The sequence below is a fragment of the Salvelinus namaycush genome, chromosome 39, assembly GCF_016432855.1.
Source record: "Salvelinus namaycush isolate Seneca chromosome 39, SaNama_1.0, whole genome shotgun sequence".
Taxonomy (NCBI): domain Eukaryota; kingdom Metazoa; phylum Chordata; class Actinopteri; order Salmoniformes; family Salmonidae; genus Salvelinus; species Salvelinus namaycush.
In genome coordinates this window covers 17,290,815-17,316,750 of record NC_052345.1, presented here as the reverse complement: position 1 = coordinate 17,316,750, position 25,936 = coordinate 17,290,815, and the positions used below count along the sequence as shown (strand labels likewise).

General features: G+C 43.8%; 1 protein-coding gene across 1 annotated transcript; it reads right to left on the bottom strand.

The window, feature by feature from the left end:
- Positions 1–1,085: 1,085 nt before the first annotated feature.
- On the bottom strand, positions 1,086–25,936 carry LOC120032395 (voltage-dependent calcium channel gamma-1 subunit-like). Its single transcript, XM_038978471.1, has 4 exons — positions 25,702–25,936; positions 13,311–13,385; positions 1,697–1,834; positions 1,086–1,493 (listed from the first exon to the last, which is right to left on the bottom strand). The coding sequence occupies exons 1-4, from the start codon at positions 25,934–25,936 to the stop codon at positions 1,264–1,266; spliced, it is 678 nt and encodes a 225-aa protein (XP_038834399.1). The 3' UTR covers positions 1,086–1,263.

The following is a 25,936-nucleotide window of genomic DNA, read 5'->3' as shown; positions in this document are numbered from 1 at the left end:
ACCTAAATTGAATGGGATCAAATAGTCAAAGAAATTGGGCTGCAATGTGTTCAGCTCTAAAAAGCAGGGTTTTTTAGTGTTTGGTGTGCACCTGCTAGAACTGAATACTTTACAACCCAAGCATTCAGTGGACTGTTGGTGTTTAGCATTCTGCCTGGTATGCACACTAAACCCACCAGACAGCATTATTTGCTTCTCCAATTTGCTGTGACAGCCATGTATTATTCTTCTAAAAGTAAGTCCTTTTGAATACTGAAAATATATTTTTTTCACTATAAATCTAACATGACCTAAATTATAGAATTAAAACGGATCATTTTAATATCACTCCTTTACATCACAATTAGTGTTATGTATGCTGTGAATATTTTTTTTTAAAGGAGTTGTAATATTAAATAATTATGAAGTAATCATTTGGCATCTGATTCTAACAATTTTCTGGTTTATCTTGAAATCTGCCTGAATACATTTGACATAAATTCATTGCAAGTTGCTTGATGCACTGAAAATAACAGAACCGTCCCAGTTATAAATTGATTGACTTATGTACAGAATTATCATAAAAAACACACATTGGGGAAAAGGTGGATTCATAGGTCAAATGTCAATCAATTACTATTTATACCATTAAATAACATGTCAAAAGGTATAATTAACCAGGTTTCCATCCAACCATTTCATGCTGATTAATTTGAAAAAACACTTAAAAAGTAACGACTGGGCTGATGGAAACAGGAAATGCCGGTGCAATTTTATAAAACAGACAATTTGCTCATTCGATATGGTGGGATGTTTTATGTGTCTGTAAAATTAATTATGCGAGAAATTGCAGTGGAAAGTCTCAACCGTTGCCTCCACAGGTGCATAGCCCCCCTACCCATAACTGCTGCTAGTGGTGTACAGTACCCCAACAGTTTGCACTCAAAGGCCAATAGACTTGAATCATTGACATTTGTGTGTCTGTTGACATTTATGTGTCTGTAAAATTAATTATGCGAGAAATTGCAGTGGAAAGGCCTTTTATCAGCAAATATTGATATAATAACCATCATATCGGCGAAAACTTGGAGTCACACGATGACACTATGTTGTGTGGTCCTCCCACTATGACTCGGGAAAGCATGCAGGACTCGACTGCTCCCAAGCACTGTGTGAAATAACCTTCTGGTTCCACTATATAACAACACAAAGTTTATCTTGATCGTGATCTTATTGCTTTTAAAACAAAGTGTCACTCTCTTCCTCGTCTCATCCCTCTGTCTATTACTCCACTTCGTGTTCAGCGTCCATGCAGGACTCCCAGGGGTTTTGGGGCATGCGGGGCATGGAGAGCAGGAGGAGGCCGAGGCCACTGAGGAAAAGGAGGCAGAAGCCAGCGCAGGCACAGGCGAAGGACCAGGCGTAGGAGTAGTCTATCCAGATGGTGTCCTCGCTCTCGATCATCCGCTTTACCGACTGACGCATCACCTCCACTGAGATGATGGCGCACAGGCCTGCGATTGGGCATAGAGGGAGAGAGGAGGATGGGTTAACGGGCATAACCTCCAATCACAGGTAAGCAGTTGAATCAGATATTTGTTTTTAATTTGCTATACTACATTATGATTTTAGTACTGTATCTGTTCCCTTAACCCATTGATAACAGTACAACCAAAAGATTACAGAGGTAATGTGTTATCTGCTTGTCTGGTCTTACCTGCGAAAGCGAAGAACATTCCTGCAGGTTTGAGGACGTAGTCATTTCCCTTCTTGAAGGAGCACAGGAGACACAAGGTGCCCAGGATCATAAAGGCCAGGCTGAAGATGGCGATGGCCGCTGCCGAGATATTGTACTCTGAAAAGAGAGCAAATAGAGGTCACTTCAAGATGACCCCTGACCTATGGAAATATAGTATGCCATTTAGCAGACGCTTTTATCCATAAGCGACTTGGTCATGCATGCATATGGGTGGTCCTGGGAATAAAGCCCACTACCTCGGCATTACATGTGCCGTGCTCTACCAACCGAGATAGAAAGTATGTAAATACACAACACAGGAGGAGGTTAAAGTTGCCCCTTACCACTGATACAGGGTCAGACATTTTTCCATCCAACTAGGATTGAGGGAAAGGTAATCTGATCCTAGATCTGTGGTTAAGTGCAACTTCTATCTTAAGCAATTGTACATACTGTAAACTTGTAGAGTGCTACTTTCCTCCTATAAACACTAAAATACCTCTCGAAACTGGATCTGCATAAATTAACATATATTAACTTTAGCTAATTAACAAATTAACTTTAGCTTTTCAATACTCAAATCGTTTTTTTTAACGTTACAGCACACGAAAAGGTGAAAAGGTAAGCAAGAGTCATTATGGTGGGTTGTGGGGGTTAATTTCTTGTCTATATAAATCAGCCATAAGCCGATAGGAGGCTTTCCAAGAAAGATTGTTTTATTCCAGAGCAGCGTGAGTCCTTATGTCTCCAGCTGAGTTATATAAATTATATTTCATTACATTGCAGCGCTGGGCGTAACTGGATGTGCAAACACTTATGTGTTTTTTTTAATTCGTCTTTCATTTCTGCCTGAGAAAATAGTTGAAGGGACCTAACTGAATTGTTACGTGTGCAGACCAATTTAGTTTGTCACCTCATTTTACAGTACATGAGGTTGTGTACAGTCACAGAATGGACAATTAATTTTTTTTTTTTTAAATGAACAGGAGTGTGAAGCATGATAAGGAAGATGGAATTTCATTTGGTTGGTGGAATCTGCCATCAGTCAAACTAACAAGCTAGCTAAATCAATCTAACTAACTAACGGAATGAAATAACTAGGTTACATTTGAATTGACATTGCGCTTGAAGTAAAAATTGTTGTGTGAAATGAGAGACATGTTACCCAGTGAAAAAGTTCCTCTTGCAGTAAGGCAGCCATCTTTATTCAACCAAAGGAAAAAAACTAAAGCTTGGCATTACTGTACGTTGTTCAAAGCTGCTTAACCAGCCATTCCAGTTATGTTGGTGTTGTAATGTGGATGGAGGAGCTAGGCTTTGATCTTCCGCCTGCGCTCCTAGAATCGGTGCCCAGGGGAGAGCCTCTCCTCGGGGGCTCCCCTTCATCTCATTCTGGGGGAGGATGGGCCAATGCTGGCTCTCACCCCTTGAGTAGTTCTGGAATCATGCTATGTCCTGCATGGAGTGCTAGCTCTCTTCCCCTTGCAACCCCAAACAGAGGGGTGAGTGGTTTCAGTGTAGGCTGGATCAGTGGTTTAATGTCTCAGGTATGGGCTGAAAGATCTCGTTTGCGCTCTGTTGGTGCTTTAGTGATTTATTATCCCAGTGGCATTTTCAGTTTAGCTCTGTTTACGCTGCTCGGCTGGATCTGCCTGTGGCTAGTCGTACTGGCAGCGCTGGATCAATGCTCTATGTATAAATGGTAACCATTGGTTTATTGAGGAGTGAAGAATACCAATGGGCATTTGGAATGGGTCAGTGCTACATTTCAAGTAAGGGCTATTTCTATTTCTGGGGCTAGCCATTAGCAATTTCATGTGTGTGTGTGTGTGTGTGTGTGTGTGTGTGTGTGTGTGTGTGTGTGTGTGTGTGTGTGTGTGTGTGTGTGTGTGTGTGTGTGTGTGTATATATATATATATATAGTTTACACAAACTCATAATGACATGATAAGCTTTAGACCACACTATTTACCAAGAGAGTTTTCACCTATATTCTTCGTAGCTGTCTATTTACCACCACAAACCGATGCAGGCACTAGGACCGCACTCAATGAGCTGTATACAGCCATAAGCAAACAGGAACACGCTCATCCAGAGGCGGCGCTCCTAGTGGCCGGTGACTTTAATGCAGGGAAACTTAAATCCGTTTTTACATAATTTCTACCAGCATGTTAAATGTGCAACGAGGGAACAAAACTCTAGACCACCTTTACTCCACACACAGAGACACGTACAAAGCTCTCCCCCGCCCTCCATTTGGAAAATCTGACCATAATTCTATCCTCCTGATTCCTGCTTACAAGCAAAAACTAAAGCAGGGAGCACCAGTGACTCGGTCAATAAAAAAAGTGGTCAGATGAAGCAGATGCTAAGCTACAGGACTGTTTTGCTAGCACAGACTGGAATATGTTCCGGGATTCTTCCAATGGCATTGAGGAGCACATCATATCAGTCACTGGCTTAATCAATAAGTGCATCGATGACATTGTCCCCACAGTGACTGTATGTACATACCCCAACCAGAGGATATGGATTACAGGCAACATCCGCACTGAGGTAAAGGGTAGAGCAGCCGCTTTAAAGGTGCGGGACTCTAACACGGAAGCTTATAAGAAATCCCGCTATGCCCTCCGACGAACCATAAAACAGGCAAAGCTTCAATACAGGACTAAGATTGAATCATACTACACTGGCTCTGACGCTCGTCGGATGTGGCAGGGCTTGTAAACTATTGCAGACTACAAAGAGAAGCACAGCCGCGAGCTGCCCAGTGACACAAGCCTACCAGACGAGCTAAATTACTTCTTTGCTCGCTTCGAGGCAAGTAACACTGAAACATGCATGAGAGCATCAGCTGTTCCGGACGATTGTGTGATCACGCTCTCTGCAGCCGATGTGAGTAAGACCTTTAAACAGGTCAACTGTAATACCAACATGTTTCAAGCAGACCACCATAGTCCCTGTGCCCAAGAACACTAAGTTAACCTGCCTAAATGACTACTGACCCGTAGCACTCTCATCTGTAGCCATGAAGTGCTTTGAAAGGCTGGTCATGGCTCACATCAACACCATTATCCCAGAAACCCTAGACCTACTCCAATTTGCATACCGCCCCAACAGATCCACAGATGATGCTATCTCTATTACACTCCACACTGCCCCTTGGGTGCGTGCTCAGTCCCCTCCTGTACTCCCTGCTCACTCATGACTGCATGGCCAGGCACGACTCCAACACTATCATTAAGTTTGCCAATGACACAACAGTGGTAGGCCTGATCACCGACAACGATGAGACAGCCTATAGGGAGGAGGTCAGAGACCTGGCCGTGTGGTGCCAGGACAACAACCTCTCCCTCAACATGATCAAGACAAAGGAGATGATTGTGGACTACATGAAAAGGAGGACCGAGCACGCCCCCATTCTCATCGACGGGGCTGTAGTGGAGCAGGTTGAGAGCTTCAAGTTCCTTGGTGTCCACATCACCAATAAAATATCACGGTCCAAGCACACCAAGACAGTCGTGATGAGGGCATGGCTTATTTCTCAAGAGACTGAAAATATTTGGCATGGGTCCTCAGATCCTCAAAAAGTTCTACAGCTGCACCATCGAGAGCATCCTGACTGGTTGCATCACTGCCTGATACGGCAACTGCTCGGCCTCCGACCACAAGGCACTACGGAGGGTAGTGCGTATTGCCCAGTACATCACTGGGGCCAAGCTTCCTGCCATCCAGGACCTCTATACCAGACAGTGTCAGAGGAAGGCCCTAAAAATTGACTCCAGCCACCCTAGTCATAGACTGTTCTCTCTGCTACAGCACAGCAAGCGGTACCGGAGCGCCAAATCTAGGTCCAAAAGGCTTCTTAACAGCTTCTACCCCCAAGCCATAAGACTCCTGAACAGTTAATCAAATGGGTACCCAGACTATTTGCATGTGACGAATACAATTGTATTTTATTTGAAATATTAGTGGCATAGCTTTTACTGCAGGACTTTGACAAATGACCTCAACAGTCAACCTTTTGTGTGTTTTAAATATTCATATTGGAATGTACAGTCTTACCCCATATCATGGGTGCACACTCTATAGGTATCAGCTTGCTCAGTGTCACCCATAGATTACAATTCCATAGAGTTTACACACATATTATCATCTTAGCTATTATTGTGTGTAAACTCTATGGAATTGTAATCTATGGGTGACACTGAGCAAGCTGATACCTATAGAGTGTGCACCCATGATATGGGGTAAGACTGTACATTGCAATATGAATTTCCAATACACACAATAGACTGACTGGGAAGGTGATTTCTCACAGTCAAAGTCCTGCAATAAGAGAGAGCCCACTGCTCATCCCGCAATACACTGCAATCCTTCTCCCTCTGAAATGCTGCACCTCTCTCCCGACCTGCTGCAGCCACACTTTACTTGTTGCTTTAAACAGATGTGTGTGTGTGTTTAAAAAGCAACAAATCCCTTTGAAAACAGCCTATGTGGTATCGGTATGAGTCAGAAACATTTTTTTTAAAGTCAAAATGTACTGCAATGTGTAAATATGATCATTTTTGTCATTTAGTCAGTCTGGTCTAAAACGGCGTTTATAACATCCGTGCATCACAACAGGTAAAAAGGAAAGTTGGGTTTTGATTTGACTATGTCCATTTGCCCACTAACAGCTTCGGTGATTGCTCTCTATCCAATAGCATAGACAGTGAGACAGACCTGCCCAGCAGCTCTGACTTTGTTTACAAAAGACAACACGTCATGCATTTTTGACTACACCGCTCGCGTCTAGAAATCTATATTATTCAATTATTGCACCCACATTGCTCGCGTGCGCCAACGAGCGTCTGCGTTACCAAGGGTTAAAATAGAAGTCAGTTCCATTTCTAACGCAGATCGCGCTGCAAGTCCTGCCTCTCCCATCTCCTCGTTGGTTTATAGAAGCTGGTACCCACGTGCCATCTCCTCATTGGTTCTACCCACGTGGGTGACTGAAAGACGAAATAGGTCGGTGGCGGTAATGCACGTAATTTATGAAAGTTGCCAATTGCAATATAAAGTCAAGAGAAGAAAAAGCCTGGAAGGAGGAGAGATGACTAGAAACGATTTGGTTGACCGTTTTATGTGTGGATTAGTGGAGTAGAAGACCTTGTGCATTTCAGTTAAAATAACAACTCAATGTTTATATCCCAGGACAAATTAGCTAGCAACAGCAAGCTAGCTAAATAGGACAAATTAGCTAGCAAGTGGAAGCTAGCTAGCTAAATTGCCATAATATTTAATGCTTTTCGACCTGTCCCCAAATTAATATAATATGTCCAGAGTTTGTTTTGATATTTTAACCTGCTTTTCGTGATCGCGTTTGGTGTGGGGGGACAAAATACATTTATGCATGATGGCGCGCGCGCAGCCGGTTTGGGTTCCGTGTTAGTCAGATGTAAAATTGCACAACTAAAACATCCTTGGCAAGGCAAAAACGTCAAAATTAATGATAGATTTCTTGAGTTATCTTAGATTCCTTCTGGGGATTTGGAGGAAGTGAAATAGGCTTCCGTATCTACAGTGTCTCATGGGGGACAAACATCATTAACCAAACGTGTAGTTGGTCAGAAAACAAAACACCAAGACTGAAATCAAATTTTTCTAATGAGCAACAGAAAAAAACGGGCCGATCGGCGTGTTCAGTGGCTCTTTAACTGTGTGAAATCACCTCACTATTCAGACTATTGTACGTATTGAACATTCATATAGCTTTACCTATACTGTGTGCACCCATGAAATGCTGCATCAGCCTACTCAGTGACACCCACAGATTACAATTCGGAAGAGTTTACACAAATATTAGCATCATAGCTCTTATTGCAGGACTTTGACTGTGAGAAATCACCTCCCCAGTGACCCCTGCAAACAAAAATGAGTCTTTAGGACGTCTTCGGAACGTCAAAAGGTTTTGTCATGGTTACCTGGACATCAAAACAGTGACATGGTCGTCTCCTGATCTATGCGAACTGTTTTTACGTTTCTTTACAAAAAATATTGAAAATATTACATCCCAGATTGGCAGTAGCCAGTCTTACACCAGCAATGCTCGTTCAGAGGCACAAGAGGCAATTACTCTGAGGCAGAATACTGCTTCCTATTGCTCATTTGAGAAAATATCCAGTACATCTCTCCTTATATGTACTCATATACACAATGTCCTTATAACGTATGTCCTTATAAACTATATGTCTTTACAAGCCTGTGCATTTACAGGTATATTATTTCAATATGATCCGATGTACAAATCTGTAGTCAGATGTATCTTCTACATATAAAATTAAAAAATGTGATGTGTTCAATTCATTGATAGGACCATGGGAACGGTGTGTCCCCATAAACCATGTAACAAACTGACTGACATCATCAACTATAAAAACAAGTGTGTGTGTGTGTGCGTAAATATATTCCAATTTACACCCTACTGATTGGGTCTGACAAGGCCCTGCATGTGCTTAGCAGTCCTGTCATATGTGAGAGTACATACGTTGAATGGGCCAAGTACTGGGGTACTGGTAATCAGTAGGGTACTGGCAGGGTCACAGAGGGGGCTAGTGGAAAGATGGGGGAAGGAAAATATCCAAGTGAGAAGGGAATGGGCGTTGAGCGGGATTAGCTCTGTCACATGGAATTCCATTGATGCTACCTGCCAGATCGTATACTCAGCTAACACATAACATTCTGAGAACCATGTTTTTTTTTATTTTCTCCCCTTTTCTCCCCAATTTTCGTGTTACCCAATCGCTAGTAATTACTATCTTGTCTCATCGCTACAACTCCCGTACGGGCTCGGGAGAGACGAAGGTCGAAAGCCATGCGTCCTCCAAAGCACAACCCAACCAAGCCGCACTGCTTCTTAACACAGCGCGCCTCCAACCCGGAAGCCAGCCGCACCAATGTGTCGGAGGAAACACCGTGCACCTGGCCCCCTTGGTTAGCGCGCAATGCGCCCGGCCCGCCACAGGAGTCGCTGGAGCGCGATGAGACAAGGATATCCCTACCGGCCAAACCCTCCCTAACCCGGACGACGCTAAGCCAATTGTGCGTCGCCCCACGGACCTCCCGGTCGCGGCCGGCTGCGACAGAGCCTGGGCGCGAACCCAGAGACTCTGGTGGCGCAGCTAGCACTGCGATGCAGTGCCTTAGACCACTGCGCCACCCGGGAGGCCCGAACCATATGTTTTTTGATGGGAATTTCAATACTTCAGCATAACGTTTTCTGCAAGTCAAGAAAACATTAATAGCGTTCAAAGTAGTGTTCTCAAATACCAGTATCGCGATACGAGGAAGTATGGAAGAAAAGGAAACAAATTATGAAGCGGATTAAATTTCTTGAGGGAAACATTCCTAATGTTGGATACAAGAAGTCTTATGCTGTCACCCAGAGTCACATTTGCTTATTTTCCAAGCTATAGCACACCATATTTAACAAAAGTAGGTTTTAAAGGACCATAGAGTTGAGTCTGCTTCATGCTTTCTTTTTTGCCATGGAAAATCTGGTATCGTAGAATCACAATACTGGTATCGTGACAACACTAGTTCAAAGAATGTATTTTTTTTCAACATATACATTCTGTTCTCAGCGTCAACAAAACTCTATCCTCTATCTTGCTAAGTGTGTTCAAGTGTGTTGTCCGTGCCAACTAATTGGCCACACCTGATGTTAATGAGTACTTGTTTACTTTGAAATGGGGTCTGTTTGAATAGACTAAAATGAACAGCGTTGAAAACAGCTGAGTAATAAACAAACATGGCATGCTTGCTCCGTCCTGGTGACGCAGTGGACTAATTCCATGGATAGAGAACAGAAGATCATAGGTTTGAATCTCACTGACGCCGTGCCATAATAAAAAATAAATGTATTTGCATGATTAATGCCTAAGCAAGATTTCCATGTTCTTGAAAAATTCAGGGAAAGTTTTAAGGGAGTTATTCAAAAAACACCAAATAACCTATAATTTCTGATCTCAGAACATAAAATAAAAACCTCCCAGGAAAACTTCCAGGGAACCATAGTAAAACGTTCTCAGAACCTCCCTGCCACCTAAAAACGAACATTCCAAGAACAGGCTAAATTATCATTTCGTTTTCAGAATGTTTTAAAAAATTCAGTTCTACCGGTCAGGAAACATATGGCTTCGTTCGCAGAACCAATGGGAAACCAAAAATGTACGTTTCCACAATTTCCTAGGAACCAAATGTGCTAGCTGGCTATCCATTCAGTTAACTTGGCCGCGTCCCTTGGTATGCTGGGAAAAGTCCATATACTGTACTTCAATGTTTCTGCTTGTGTTGAAACCAAGGCTGATGGACAAATGCTAATAAAGACCAAGGGCCCCATTCAATCCGTAGCGCTGAAGAGCTGCGCTACTGCGCGTTAGGAAAGTAAAGGCAATCTTCCGACTGCATAAATCGGCTTGTCCATAAAACTTAGGAGACAATGTTGTTGAGATGAGTTGAGAGAGTTGAGATGTATTCAATTTGGCTTGTACTATTCACCACCCATGTTTCATATCCCAGGTTGCTTATTTGTTTTTATGACTCTCCCTTTGAATCTTCTCTTATGAAACATTCTGTCAAAAGGACATCAAAGAATACACAAATGTTGTTCTTGAAGAGAATAAACCAATATACAGGTAACTGCCAAAATAAAGGAAACACTTGTGTAAATGAAGGCTATAAAGCAGGTGCTTCCACACAGGTGTGGTTCTTGAGTTAATTAAGCAATTAAAACATCCCACCATGCTTAGGGGTCATGTATATAAATGCCCAGTTGCCCATTATTTTGGGTACCATGGCTAGATGAAGAGATCTCAGTGACTTTGAAAGAGGGGTCTCAAAGGACCATAGTGGGCTTAAAGGGTGTGTGTGTGTATAAATGTTTTACTATACTTGAGTACCAAAAGTCCTCACAAGAATAGTAAACCAACTAAAATTCAGAGAAGTGAGGACATTTTGCCGGTCCTCACTTGTAAAAAGGCTATTTTAGGCTTAGGTTTTAGGGTTAGAAATAGGGTTAGGTTTAGGGATTAGGGTTGAGGTTAGGGTTAGGTTTAAGGTTAATTTAGGGGTTAGGGAAAATAGGATTTTGAATGGGAATCAATTGTTGGTCCCCAAAAAGTCCTCACAAGTATAGTAAGACATAGCTGTGTGTGTGTGTAAATCTATTATGATTTACACCCTACTGATTGGGTCTGACAAGGCCCTGCATGTGCTTGGCGCCCTTACGTGCATCACATGGAAGTCCTGTCATATGTGAGAGTACATGTGTCTAATGGGCCAAGCATGTGCACAGTACTGGCAGGGTCACCAAGGGGGCTAGTGGGGAGATGGGAGAAGGAAAATATCCAGGAGAGAAGGGAATGGGCGGTGACAGGGATTCGCTCTGTCACATGGAGTTCCATCACGCTACCTGCCGGAGCTTATATCCACTCAGTTGACTTGGCCGCAACCCTTGCGCCTACCAAAACTCTATATACTTAAATGTTTCTGCTTGTGTTGAAATTAATTCAAGGCTGATGCACAAATCCAAAGAATGACCAAATCACCATTGGTTGTGTGCGCAAAGCTTAGAATGAAGCAGTATTGTCTGGTTCTTTGTACGTTTGTTTTTGTTAACATTTGTCCATGAAACTTAGGAGACAACGGGCAGCCCTGCCTTGCGCCTAGCATGGACTGTTTGAGTTGAGATGTATCCAATTTGGCTTGTATTATTCACCACCCATGTTTCATTGTTGCCTATTTGTTTTATGACTGTTTCCTTTGAATCTTCCCTTATGAAACATTCTGCCAGAAGGACATCAAAGAATACACTTCTTCTGTTCTTGAAGATACACTACATGACCAACAGTAGGTGGACACCTGCTCATCTCATTCCAAAATCATGGGCATTAATATGGAGTTGGTCCCCCCTTTCCTGCTATAACAACATCCACTGTTCTGGGAAGACGTTCCACTAGATGTTGGAACATTGCTGTGGGGAGTTGCTTCCATTCAGCCACAAGAGCATTAGTGAGGTCGGGCATTGATGTTGGGCGATTAGGCCTGGCTCACTGCCTGGCTCGTTCCAATTCATCCCAAAGGTGTTCGATGGGGGGTTCTGTATGGACCCTTGCTTTGTGCACAGGGGGCATTGTCATGCTGAAACAGGAAAGGGCCTTTCCTAAACTGTTGCCACAAAGTTGGAAGCACAGAATTGTCTAGAATGTCATTGAATGCTGTAGCGTTACAATTACCCTTCACTGGAAATAAGGGGCCTAGCCGAACCATGAAAAACATCCCCAGACCATTATTCCTCCTCCACCAAACTTTACAGTTGCCACTATGCATTGGGGCAGGTAGCGTTCTCCTGGCAAACCCAGATTCGTCCATCGGACTGCCAGATGGTGAAGCGTGATTCATCACTCCAGAGACAGGTTTCCACTGCTTCAGAGTCCAATGGCGACAAGCTTTACACCACTCCAGCCGACGCTTGGCATTGCGCATGGTGATCTTAGGCTTGTGTGTGGCTGCTCGGCCATGGAAACCCATTTCATGAAGCTCCCGACGAACAGTTCTTGTGTTAATGTTTCTTCCAGAGGCAGTTTGCAACTCAGTAGTGAGTGTTGCAACCGAGGAGAGATGATTTTTATGCGCTACTCGCTTCAGCACTCGGCGGCCCCATTCTGTGAGCTTGTGTGGCCTACCACTTTGAGGCTGAGCCATTGTTGCTCCTAGACGTTTCCACTTCAACAATAACAGCACTTACAGTTGACCGGGGCAGCTCTAGCAGCGCAGAAATTTTACGAACTGACTTGTTGTAAAGGTGGCATCCTATGATGGTGCCACGTTGAAGGCCATTCTACTGCCAAAGTTTGTCTATGGCGATTGCATGGCTGTGTGCTTGATTTTATACACCTGTCTAAAACGGGTGTGGTTGAAATAGTCAAATCCACTAATTTGAAGGCGTGTCCACATACTTTTGTATATATAGTGTATAAACCAAGTGTACAAAATATTAGGAACATCTGCTCTTTCCATGACATAGGCTGAACAGGGTAATCCAGGTGAAAGCTATGATCCCTTATCACTTCAATCAGTGTAGATGAAGGGGAGGAGACAGGTTAAAGAAGGATTTTTAAGCCATGAGGCAAGAGAGACATAAATTGTGTGTGTGTGCCATTTGAACGGGGTATGGTAGTAGGTGCCAGGCACACTGATTTGAGTGTGTCAAGGACTGCAATGCTGCTGGGTTTTTCACACTCAACAGTTTCCCATGTGTATCAAGAATGGTCCATCACCCAAAGGACATCAGCCAACTTAACACAACTGTGGTAAGTAAGCATTAGAGTCACCATGAGCCAGTAGCCAGTACCGTGGAACGCTTTCGATACCTTGTAGAGTCCATGCCCCGACGAATTGAAGCTGTTCTGAGGGCGAAAGGGGGTGCAACACAATAGTAGGAAGGTGTTCCTAATGTTTTGTACATGAAAGTTACAAAACAGAATCATGGTGTGTTTGTTAGGCCATTATTAACGTGTGTATGGACGAGGCACAAAAGAAACCTTACCTTTCTGGGTTTTGACTTCAAAAATCTCAGACTCGTCCCCTGGAGTGAAGTGTTTGAAGTAGGTGCAGTTCTCCGCTGTAGGAGACATGAAAACACAGTCAGCTGGAGTTTCAGGTCGTAGCACTTCAGGCAATGTGCAATTTCTCATCAATACACTGAACATCACAGAAGATACTAAATAATCGTGAAAATAGCTCTATTTATTTCATAATAGATGCACAACACTTCGGAAATAAAGTAGCATAATAGACCAATGTGTTTACCAAAAACTGTTTCACGAGTCTTCCACAAATGTAAAGACGCTAACTTCATAAAAAACAGATAAAAGGATGTTGATGCTTTTTACCTGGACTACCTTTAAACTACTTGTATATGGTACCGATGAATAAGCATTCTGTAGTTGCGATGTAACAGTTAATCCACACGGATCAACATTTAGGCGCACCACTTTCATCTGATGGTTTGCGCTGAGTTCACATAAAACCCTTATCTATCTTCACCATGTTGATTGACAGTGTCTGATTTTGTGTTAGCATAGGTTGTTTGGCATCCATAAATGACGCATCCAATAGGAAGTACATTTAATTCAACTTGCCAAAATGATAATTACTCCTGTGTATACAAAAATAAATACATTCATTCAAAGCACTACACCAGAGAGCATGATTTAGCCACAAAGGAAGATTCGCTTCTTTTAAAAGATAGCTGTGGACTGTTTTAAATCACAATGCCAGGGCATAACCTACAGTTGGGAAGCGCGCAATTTGGGCAGGCGGCGCACCATATCAAAGAGCGGATTGTTGATTTGCGGCTGTCGGTGAAGTTAGGCTATCAAAATTCTCAACTCACAATAGGCTATTGAGCGAACAGTGGCCTATTTTATTGGCACTCTATGGCGGAGACCATCGGTCATATCCCCGGTGAGAGAGTAGCCTGCGATTTTTGTGGCATTAAAGATTCTGCTCGTTTCCAATTATGGAGACGAAAGTGTCGTAGAATTGCATGAAATATGTTTATAAACGGCAATTTTTTTCGGATCCTCATTTTTTTTTAAAATCCATCTAGCTGGTGCCGAGCTCTGGACGTGTGCAAATAAAGGAAGAGAAAAGCCGGACGGTATTTTTTTGCGAACAGTGAGTTAGTTATATTATTAGCCTAGTTTATGACTATTCAATCCACTCACCATGTTACGAATAGAAGGCTATCTTACATTAGTCTGCAAATAGATAGATGTATGCAATTCTTTATTTTTTAGCCTCCACTAACTTGAAACTCACGCGCAGCCTATAGGGGCATCCCGTTCACTTTGCTAGGCCCAATGTGTTAACCCCTGGGGATCCGTGCTAAGCACGAGTAAAAGCTGACCCACAGAATACGATCACAGCGATTGCAGAGGGCTAGGAGTATCGCCGTACGCTTTGATGCTAAACCAGAACTTCAAAACATCCATTCGCCGGGGAAACTATATTTGTAAACAGCGGCGGCAGACGGCTCTGTCACTCAGACGTTAAGGGGAACTTCAGTCGCTCAACTCTGTTCTGTCACCGGAGAGGCCTGCTCTGCATCAGATACTTGGCATCTAATGTTGTGGGCCAACTGCAGGGACCACGCAGGAGTAAGTGACAGGCTGTCATGTAGAATTATGTGAGCTAAGCATATTATCACATCGGCTCCAGCGTTCCTCAAATCCACACATACACATGGGCTAGAGATAATTCCCCTTCTCCCAGGACAACTAGGAAGATAGAGTTACTGGTGGGTGGGGTTGCCAGTTTGGATGTATTATTGAGAGAAGGCTAATAAAGAAAGATACACAAAGTATGTGCAGGTTCAATTAGCTGGATTTGGCGCCAGCAAAGCACTCTTTAATGAGTGGAATCCAGCTGACCAAATTTGGCACATGATTAATGACTTAATTTTCTCTGTGTAAACTGGTTTTCTAGTTGAGAAGACATCATCATATAATCAGAGTACAACCAACTGGTCTGTGTTACAACCAGGTAAAGATGTATTTTTCAGTACAGGATGAAAACCTAAAGTTAAATATTTCAGATTTTGTGTTGTTATCTAGTTCTGTTTACTTAATTCTCACGAGTCACCATCCGGGAGCACCCTCATCAGTAAAAAAGCTGAGTAGCATAGCCTAGCATAGCGCCACAAGTAAATACTAGCATCTAAATATCATGAAATCACAAGTCCAAGACACCAAATGAAAGATACACATCTTGTGAATCCAGCCATCATTTCCGATTTTTAAAATGTTTTACAGCGAAAACACAATATGTATTTCTATTAGCTAACCACGATAGCAAAAGACTCAACCGCATATTTTCACCATTTTTTTACCGCATAGGTAGCTATCACAAATTCGACCAAATAAAGATAGAATTAGTCACTAACCAAGAAACAACTTCATCAGATGACAGTCTTATAACAGATTTATTGTATAGCATATGTTTTGTTCGAAAAATGTGCATATTTCAGGTATAAATCATAGTTTTACATTGCAGCTACAATCACAAATATCACCAAAGCAGCTAGAATAACTACAGAGAGCAACGTGAAATACCTAAATACTCATCATAAAACATTTATGAAAAATACATGGTGTACAGCAAATGAAAGACAAACATCTTGTGAATCCAGCCAATATTTCAGATTTTTTAAGTGTTTTACAGCGAAAAAAACAATATAGCATTATATTAGCTTACTACAATAGCCAACCACACAACCGCATTCATTCACCGCAAAGGTAGCGATAGCGAAAAAAACAGCAAAAGATATACATTTATTCACTAACCTTGACAAACTTCATCAGATGACAGTCCTATAACATCATATTACACAATACATATGTTTTGTTCGAAAATGTGCATATTTAGCGGTACAAATCGTGGTTTTAAAATGTGAATACGTAGTCAAAATGCACAAAATTGTCCGGAGAAATCTTGGAGAGTCACCTAATCTAATCAAATAACTCATCATAAACTTTACTAAAAAATACATGTTGTACAGCAAATGAAAGATACACTAGTTCTTAATGCAACCGCTGTGTTCGATTTTTTAAAATAACTTTAGTACGACATACAGCTTACGTTATAGCGAGACAGCGCCCAAAATCAGGGCGGAAAATATGACTAAACATTTTCAACAGAAATACGAAATAACATCATAAATGGTTCCTACTTTTGATGAGCTTCCATCAGAATGTTGTACAAGTTGTCCTTTGTCCAGAATAATCGTTGTTTGGTTGTAGAATGTCCACTTCTCCTGTCGAATTAGCAACCAAAGCTAGCCATGTGGCGCAAACGTGCCCAACTTCACATAACGCAAAGAAAAGAAAATGCCGAAAATCGCAATAAACCTTCAATAAACTGATATAACTCGGTTTAAAATAACTACTTTATGATATTTTTAACACATATCAAATAAAATCAGAGCCGGAGATATCTAACGTCTATTCCGAAAGCTTTTCAGAACGCAATCTGGGGTCCCTTCTCGCGCCTTCCAAGACAATGAAAATTCTGGTCACGTCATTCCAAAAGCTCTTGTTCGGCCTCAGATCAAGCTAGACACCCCATTCCACCTCTCACTGCCTATTGACATCTAGTGGAAGGCGTATGCAGTGCATGTAGATCCATAGATTTCAGGCAAATTAATAGGAAGGCCCTGGAACAGAGCCTCGATTTCAGATTTTTCACTTCCTTCCGTTTTCTATCCAATAGTAATAATAATATGCATATTGTACGAGCAAGAATTGAGTACGAGGCAGTTTAATTTGGGAACGATTTTTTACAGAGTGAAAATAGCGCCCCCCTATTGACAAAAGGTATTGACAAAAGGTTTTAAAATATGCTCACAAAGCATCCTTATACGACTATTATACAACCTGACAATGATTGGTTTTGGTAAGGTAAAGGACCATGAAAAAGGATCTAAATGTTTTAATGTTTTGACTCTCACAAATAGAGGATGTTTTTGTGAATGAGGACCGAGACTGGCCATCAAGGGAAAACCCAGAGGTGGTTACTTAGCAACTGGCTCGTCTGCTCTTTTTATCATGTAAGGCGGGCAGGGGAACGTGGTGACTAGCCACAGAATTCTATGTTTTGGTTTAGAGAGAGAGAGCTAGTTTATTGAAGAGTCAGAGTACATTCGGGCCTTGAAAGGTCAATTGCTGAGTCACCTCAGCTCGACCCAGCCATTTTAAGTCGTTCACCCCTCTAACAAAAGCCTCGGCTCTAGCTTCGGTAGTATCTCTCCGCACCACAAACTCCTGTGTTAATAACTGTAATGGACCAGAAGTGATTCTTGTCATCATGCTGAAGACCAAGTGCCTTTTCATTGCGCTGACAGGAGAGAGAGAGCCCACGCTGCATTATGAGACACTTGAACAGGCATTGGGGCTGTGTCGCTGTCCTTCTGTGTTTGTTAATTGAAACACTAAATCCAGGGATTATGCCAATTATGCGGCGGCGGCGCTTGCCTCATTAGCTTTTGATGTCCTCATTACACACTCCCATCCTCACCTTTTAGAGACACACACACACAATATAAAGGCAGTCAGTCAGGTTGGCACAAATACGCACACACACACACACTGAACGCAGGTAGGCAAGCACACGTGCACGCTCCCTCGCACACACATGGTCTGTGCCGCTGTGCTCTCTAATGGCATTGGAAGACACTCAAAAGGTCTCTCTAATGATGGGTAGAAGAGACTCGGGCCTTCCAGGAACTGGCTTACAGTATATGTGCTTGGAATTCAAACCCAGGTCTCTATAAGGACTTGTAAGGCTCCCCATGTCTATCCACATCTGTAGTGTGATCTAAAATAAGGACGCACGACAACGAGGTTCTACCTCCAGCATGTTTACTAACCTAACCCTCGCATGTCATGCCTAGGTACGGATACCCCCAAGGGACATCCTACTACATCTTCCCCTCTCCCATGAACAAGAACTCAACATGCATAACCACTGAAGCATAACTGAAATGCAATTTGGAAACCAGTATTATTCTCTAACATGCTACTTCACACCCTGAAACAGTATGAAAGCATTCAATCACACAGTATGAACATTAACTTAGGTACAGTCTCTTTTTGCTGGGTATGGTCCCCAACAGTATGTTTTCTTTTCACGTAACATAGTCTTTCAGCGCTTCACATCCCTTTTTGGGCGCACTTGTGGCACTGTGAGCGTTCTCTCTCCTTCACCCTCTTTTTGTGCATTTTCTGTGGCCTCAGTCTGTGTGGCTGGTAGATCTGGAAGAGCTCTGAGGTGTGTTTTGTTCCTTCGCACCTCTTCTGAGCCTGTGTCCACCACATAGGAGCGTGGGGCATCCGCTTTCCTCAGCACTATTGCTGGTGTCTTTGAGTTTGTAATCCACACACGTTGACCTTCTGCCAGCTCTGACCTCTCCGTAGCACGGTGTCTCCGATTAAAGTCTCCAGTTTGTTTGTTTCAGCCGTTTGTCCCTCTCAGCGAAGGCCTTACTGTTAGGCCATCGGGGTTTAAGCTGAGCCGGCAGCTGCCCATCAGGAGCTCGGCAGGCGACGGCCTATGATGCAGTGGTGTAACTCTGTACGCTAACAGAGCCCTGTATGGATCCTTGTTCTTTTTCAGCAGTCCCTTGACTGTTTTCACAGCTCTCTCTGCCTCACCACTACTCTGTGCATGGTAGGGGCTACTGGTCACATGTGTGAAGTCATATTCTGCGGCGAAAGCAGAAAAGGAGCTTGCAGAGAACTGGAGAGCGTTATCTTTAACCAGGACCTCAGCGACCCCTTGCCTGGAAAAAAATGACTTTAATCCATTGATAAAACCAGCTGATGTGGTTATGGGTGTCTTTGCTATTTCAATGTATCTTGAGTAGTAATCTACCACTAGCAGATGTGTCATTTTTCCAATAGAACATATCTGCCCCTACCTTTTGCCATGGCCGTTTTGGCAGCTCCGTTGCCATCATTGGCTCCGGATGACAAGGTTGACATTTTGTACAGACCTCACAATGGGCCACCAGCTTGGCAATCTGAGTACTCAGACCAAGCCACCACACCGACTGTTGAGCCCTCAGTCTGCATTTGGTTATCCCCATGTGTCCCTCATGCACTCTGTCTAGCATTTCTGGTTGTAGAGTCTCTGGGATAACTATTCGTTGTCCTTTCATGAGAAGATCTCCATTACAGTGGACGTCACTTTGGTGCACCCAATAGGGCTTCAGCAGTTGAGGCAGTTCCTCCTGCCCGGGCCATCCCTTTTTGCACTGCTGCACTATCTGTCAGCAGATGGGGTCTCGTTGTTGCTCCTCTGCAATCTACTGCAGTTTGGTCTGAGATGCAGGTAGGCTGTCCCTTACTGCATTAATGGACACCTGTACCTCACCCTCTAGACATTCCTCCTCCTCTCATAATGGACGTTTAATTGTGGCCCTAGAGAGTGCATCTGTTGTGATGAGTGCCTTTCCTGGCACATACACCATCTTGTAGGTGAACCTCAGTAATCTGAGGCTGAAGCGCAGAACTCTGGGAGGCAAGTCGTCCAGTGCTTTTGTCCCTAACAGAGCCAACAGTGGTTTGTGGTTAGTCGCTGCTGTAAACTGCAGGCCAATAAGGTATTGGCTGAGCCTTTCACATGCCCATGTGATAGCCAACGCCTCCTTCTCCACTTGTGCATAACTTTGCTCTGTGTCAGATAAGCTTCGGGAGATGTATGCTATTAGACGCCACTCCATGTTGTCCTGCATCTGTGCGAGGTCCGCCCCTAGCCCAAAGGATGATGCATCTGCTGATACCTTTGTCTTACCGTGGGGACGGTACTGGGCCAGCACTCTCTGTGAGGCCAGGTCTCCTTTGATATTGTCAAACGCCACCTGTTGCACGTGACCCCATGGCCAGTCATTCTCTTTGGCTAGTAAGTCTCTCAGGGGTTTGGTTGTATCTGAAAACTGTGGGAGGAACTTACCCACATATGTGGCCATGCCTAAGAAGGTCCTGACTTCAGCCACAGTCTGGGGTCTGGGCATATCTGTGACGGCGCTGATCTTCTCCGGGTCCGGCTCTATTCCAGCTGCACTGATTTTGTGTCCCAAGAACAAGACCTCTGACTGTGGAAAAGTGCATTTTTCATTGAGTGTCAGGCCAGTCTCCTGGAGTCGGGTCAGAACTGCTGTGAGCCTTACATCATGTTCTGCTCTGTCCCTTCCGCACACGGGCACATCGTCCGCGTGGACTATGACGCCACTCAGCCCTTCCAACAGCTGGGACATGCGTCTTTGGAAATGCTCAGGACCGGAAGCGATTCCAAATGGCAAAACAGTAACGGCCAAGCGGTGTTATAAACGTTGTGAGCGCCCTACTCTCTGATGACAGCGGTGTCTACCAGAAACCTGACTTGTGAGCCATCCAACTGAGCCAGTGACTGCTCCACTGATGGTAAGATGTGTCTCTCTCTGCAGAGTGCCTCATTCAAGTTAGTCATGTCCACACAGATCCTTATGTCCCTATTGGCTTTTGGGACCACCACCATCCCTGCACACCAGTCAGTGGGACTCTCTATTTTAGACAACGCCCCAATTTCTTTCATCCTCCCCAACTCTTCCTTTACTCTGGCCAATAAAGGGAAAGGCACCCGGCGGGGGATGGTAAGGGCATAGGGAACAGCATCCTCTTTCAAGCGGATTTTGTAGTCACCTTCTATCCTTCCTAGACCAGAAAACACTTGTGGGAATTTATTTTTGAAAACCTCACCTGGGTCCTCCAGTTCGCTCACTCTCTCAATGAGTTGCAATGCTTCAATTGCTGGCAGCCCCAGCAACGGTCTGGCTAGAGAGTCAATGACGAAGACAGGCTGGATGGCACTTTTGTCTTTACTCTCCAGTTTAATCACCAACTGCCCTACCACTGGTAAAATCTTATTACTGGGCCTGTACAGTTTCTTGTTTGTAGAGAGCAAAGGGCCATCTCTGCTATAGCTATACAGCCTAGTTGGGATAGCTGTCACTGCTGCCCCAGTGTCTAGTTTAAATGACACAACCTCCCCATTGAGTTTAATGTCTGAATGCCAGCCAGCATTGTTTTCCTTTACTTCTCCCAGAAAGATGCTGTCCTGCTGTACCTCCTCTGAGACCTCATGCATTTGCTTTAATCGACAGACAGCTGAAAAGTGTCCTCTCCTGTGACATTTCCTGCATTCCGCATCCTTTGCTGGGCAATCTTTCCATCTGTGGAAAGGGGATTTCCCACATTTGCGACAAAACACTTGAGCTACTGGTGCTGTCTGTGATTGTTTTCTCCACGTCTGTCTCTGTTCTGTGTTCCTCTCTGTTTTTTTAGCTTGGTATGAAAATGCATACCAATGCTGTCGCGCAGTATCGTCTGATGTCTTTTTACTGTCTCACTCTGCCTAACCTGGTTTACCGCTTTGGACAAGGTAAGCTGGGAATCCAACTAACTTTTCAGAAAGTGATATTTCTTATTCCCACTACAATCCGATCTTGGATCAGCTCTTCCCTGAGCGCCCCAAACTGACAATGTTCTGCTAGTTTGTGAACAGCTGTGATAAAACTGTCTGCGGTTTCACCCTGCTCCTGTTTGCGCATATTAAACCGAGCTCTCTCAAATATAATGTTGTGTCTCCCTACAAAATGCGTTTCAAAACAGTCTTTACCGGCACTGTAGTTAAGTTTCTCTTCCACGGTCAACATTGATGCATTTAATATATCCTCGGCTTCATCACCCATAGAGTAGATCAGTGTATTAACTTGAAATGCCTCATTTTTCACGTTTAAGCCTGATGCTACTCTGTACCTTTCAAAGCGCCTGAATGTCCATACAAACAAAATTCTCCGGGGGACTAATGCAAAATCCGTCAGCACTAGCCACTGGCCTGTCCGTGTTTGCGCCAGAGCCCGTTGAACTTGGAGTCGCAAACCCTGAAATCTCGCCAGTTACTTCCTCTTGCAACATGTTGCTTAGCAGTAACTTAGTCCTTGCTCGTTAGCTAGCACAATAATGATATGCGCTATTTTATCTCCAACACTGTGCCCCCCTGCTTTGAAACAGCCGGAATGTACGATTTACTTGGTACGTCCTTCACGTTTATGTGATTATTAAAACCACTTCTGACACCATGTAGTATGATCTAAAATAAGGACACATGACAACGAGGTTCTAGCTCCAGCATGTTTACTAACCTAACCCTCGCATGTAATACCTAGGTATGGATACCACCAAAGGATATCCTACTACAACATCCATGAATATAGTCCCACACTACTAGATGCCGTGGCTCTCTTTGTGTTGTATTAATTCTACCCCGGAACCTTATGACTCAGCACATGTCCAGACAATGCTCTGTCTATGTGAGTGGATTAGCAGTGAGTGGATTAGTAATGCCAGGGTGGTCCCACTGTGTAACATCCCAGTGACACCCCAGGCCTCTCCACACCAACAGGGTATATACATTTCAGTGCGAATAGAGTCCAAACCGCACCCTAACTAGGAGCCACTTCGCCGACGTCAACATCTCAAGGAGACGATAAGTAATGGCACCCGATGGAACTCAACTGGCAAGTCAATAGCGTATCAATTAGCTGACCTGCTCAATGCAGAAAATCTACGCACTACTAAACAGTACCTCATCTATCTTTAAAAAGGTGAGGAGATCAAAATAAGACTCCACTATCGTGCCGTAATGAGGTGCTTCACAGTGAGTTTGTCTGCCGTTTCATCAACATAAGGGGCTATGTTAGGCATTTCTTTCAGCCCCATGTTTTCATTCTCTTTGCCTGTTGCATAGGCTATAGCTACAACGTGTCGTGTTGTAGCCGAAAATGACCCACCCTGAACCCCCCCCCCCCCCCCCCCCCGAACGACTCCAGTTTATATCCGATGGTGCCAGATAGGATGAATACGAAACACAAGTTAAATACAAACATTTAAGCTCATGTCTAAAATAGAAATAGGGAAATATAACCAACCATTAGATACTCTACCATTGAGATCGTTATAGACAGAAAAGCAAACCAGAAAGACCAACATGCAACAAATCATCATTGGCACTTCCACAGCCGGGTTGCCCCTCCCAGCACTGGTATGTGGTTGAAGTTCCGGTTGTCTACATGCCCGGGCTTTGACTAGCCTACCCCAGGACCCTTGTAGCCCACCCCCATGGGACGGGAAATGATTTTGGACGGTGGGTAGCAGGGCAGCGCCAGGGAGGGGGTTAGGGGTTAGGGGTTGAAGGGCTATGCCTGGCTTGTGCAGGTGGCCTTGTCACTCAGATGGGCTCTGAAGGTGGGCACACACTTGACTCCCTCACGGCTCTTACCCCGGGACAGCTGGGTATTTACACGGCCTATATTTATCCTCCATTGGCCCGCTGCATAGTGCTGCGCACAACAGAAAATCCCACCGATATCTTTGTTTCTGTAACAGTTGCTATATTGGCTTTGGCTGAACATCTCGCCACATCCCTAACCTAGATTGTATGTTTGCTGTTCTGGACAGTATTCTTATGTAATAAATTATGTCAATATCCTGTTTTACAGTCATTCTTATTTTCTAACCATCTCTTATGATTATTTAGGAAGGCAAACAAGGTGAGCAACCTCTATGTACATATATACAGAGATCTCCATTTCTCCTTGATCTATGTAGACTACTAGCTAAAATATATATATATACATTTTTTATTCCAACAGATGGCAAAACTCATGGAGGGTCACTTAGAGAGCACCATCATCCTAGAGATGACAGAGGGGCATGAACTGTCCTAGTGGTTGGTATTTCTCTCATTTAGATGTGAGGCTATAATAAATATTGCTATTCATTCCCAAATAGAGCTAGCGATACCAAATGAAACCCTGGTGTCTGGCATTGTACCTACTAGAAAGGTTATATTAATCTTGGCGCCTATCCACTGCATTACTTTTTTGTTCACCTGACCTAGAATTCCTTACAATCAAATGCCGACTGCATTATCTTCCAAGAGAATTCTCTTCGATTACAGTCACAGCCGTGTACATTCCCCCCCAAGCAGATACCTCGTCGGCCCAGAAAGAACTTCACTGGACTCTATGTAAACTGGAAACCATGAGGCTGCATTTATTGTAGCTGGGGATTTTAACAAAGCTAACCTAAGATCAATACTCCCTAAATTATATCAGCATATCGAATGCGCAACACGAGCTGGCAGAACTCTGGATCATTGCTACTCGAACTTCCGCGATGAATACAAAGCCCTGCCTTCGGCAAATCTGACCATGAATCCATTTTGTTGCTCCCAGCCTATAGACAGAAACTAAAAGAGGAAACGCCCGTGCGCAGGTCAACACAACGCTAGTCTGACCAATCGGACTCCACGCTTCAAGATTGCTTCGATCACGTGGACTGGGATATGTTCCGGATAGCCTCAGACAACAACATTGATGTATACGCTGACTTGGTGAGCGAGTTTATTAGCAAGTGTATCGGAGATGTCGTACCCGCTGTGACTATTAAAACCTTCTCTAACCAGAAACGGAGATCGCATTCAAAGTAAATGCTGCAGATGTTTGCAAAAAATGGCCTTTTTAAATGTCAACCGTGCTACAAAACGGATCTTCCGTGGTCCAGATTGAATTCTGCCCGTGGTCCTGTTTTGATTGGAGTAAATGATAACTGCAGTCATTATAGAGTGTATTTTAAGGCCTTGGAGCTAGCCTTGTTAGAGCTGGGACTCAGGGGATACTGCAGCTTCAAGAGTTCTTAGTTGCTGAGGAGCTGGCAAACACCTCAGCTTGGGGGAGAGACACACCTCATCGTTTAATTACTGTGGGGATGTAGCTGGATTGGGACTTTAAAGGTCAAGATTAGTCTGAAAGTGCTTGACTTAGTTTATATTATTGTTGCGCTATTTATTGTAGCATATGCTAATCCTCACACTGTTGGGTAGTTACCTCTTGTTTACCGGCTTCTGAAGCCTCAATATCTCAATTAAATAATTGTCTGACAAGCGGTTCTACACACCAGGAAGGCTTGTGGGTTAAGAGGAACATTAGCTGGTCACATTGCAAAGATGACTGGTGCTTGGTGACATGGCTAACCGCTAAGTGTTGAACCATGACCTTGACAAGAGTTCACTGACCCCCTTCCACCAAACCCAATCTCTACAACAATCCAAATACTGTTTTTTATACTGTGTGATAGCACATATTTCTTGATCAGCAGTTAGTGTATCCGATTTAACAATAGTTATAGACACAGACAATGTTTTAAAGTGCCACATTGGTCGGTGTTACATTAGGTAGCCTCAGACATTGGACAGAGAGGTCCAGGGTTCGGATAGACACAGACAGTGCAGATTTTCAGGTCCAACCTATAAGCCGTCTCCGTGTTATCTTGTCTTACCTCCAGGTAAGCTGATGGGGCCACAACCCTTTCCATTGTAGTCCGCCTCACTGATGTAGATGGCCTTCTTACACAGCCTCCAGAGGCCAAAGTGGGCCGCCTCACACGTCGCGTTCACCTGCTCCACCCGCGGGCTCAGCACGGCCCAATGGTCCGTCACCACCGCCGTAAACATGGACGCCATACCCACCAGGATCACAAAGAACGTCATCTTCACCTTCGTGCGCTTGTGCAT

What these genes read in the sequence shown, in the direction of transcription:
- LOC120032395 (XM_038978471.1), bottom strand. Translation starts at nt 25,936, where the DNA reads ATGCACAAGCGCACGAAGGTGAAGATGACGTTCTTTGTGATCCTGGTG. An exon ending in CCCCATCAGCTTACCTGGAG is followed by an intron (nt 13,386 to 25,701) that starts GTAAGACAAGAT and finishes TGTCTCCTACAG; the next exon opens with CGGAGAACTGCACCTACTTC. An exon ending in TGAAGTCAAAACCCAGAAAG is followed by an intron (nt 1,835 to 13,310) that starts GTAAGGTTTCTT and finishes CTCTCTTTTCAG; the next exon opens with AGTACAATATCTCGGCAGCG.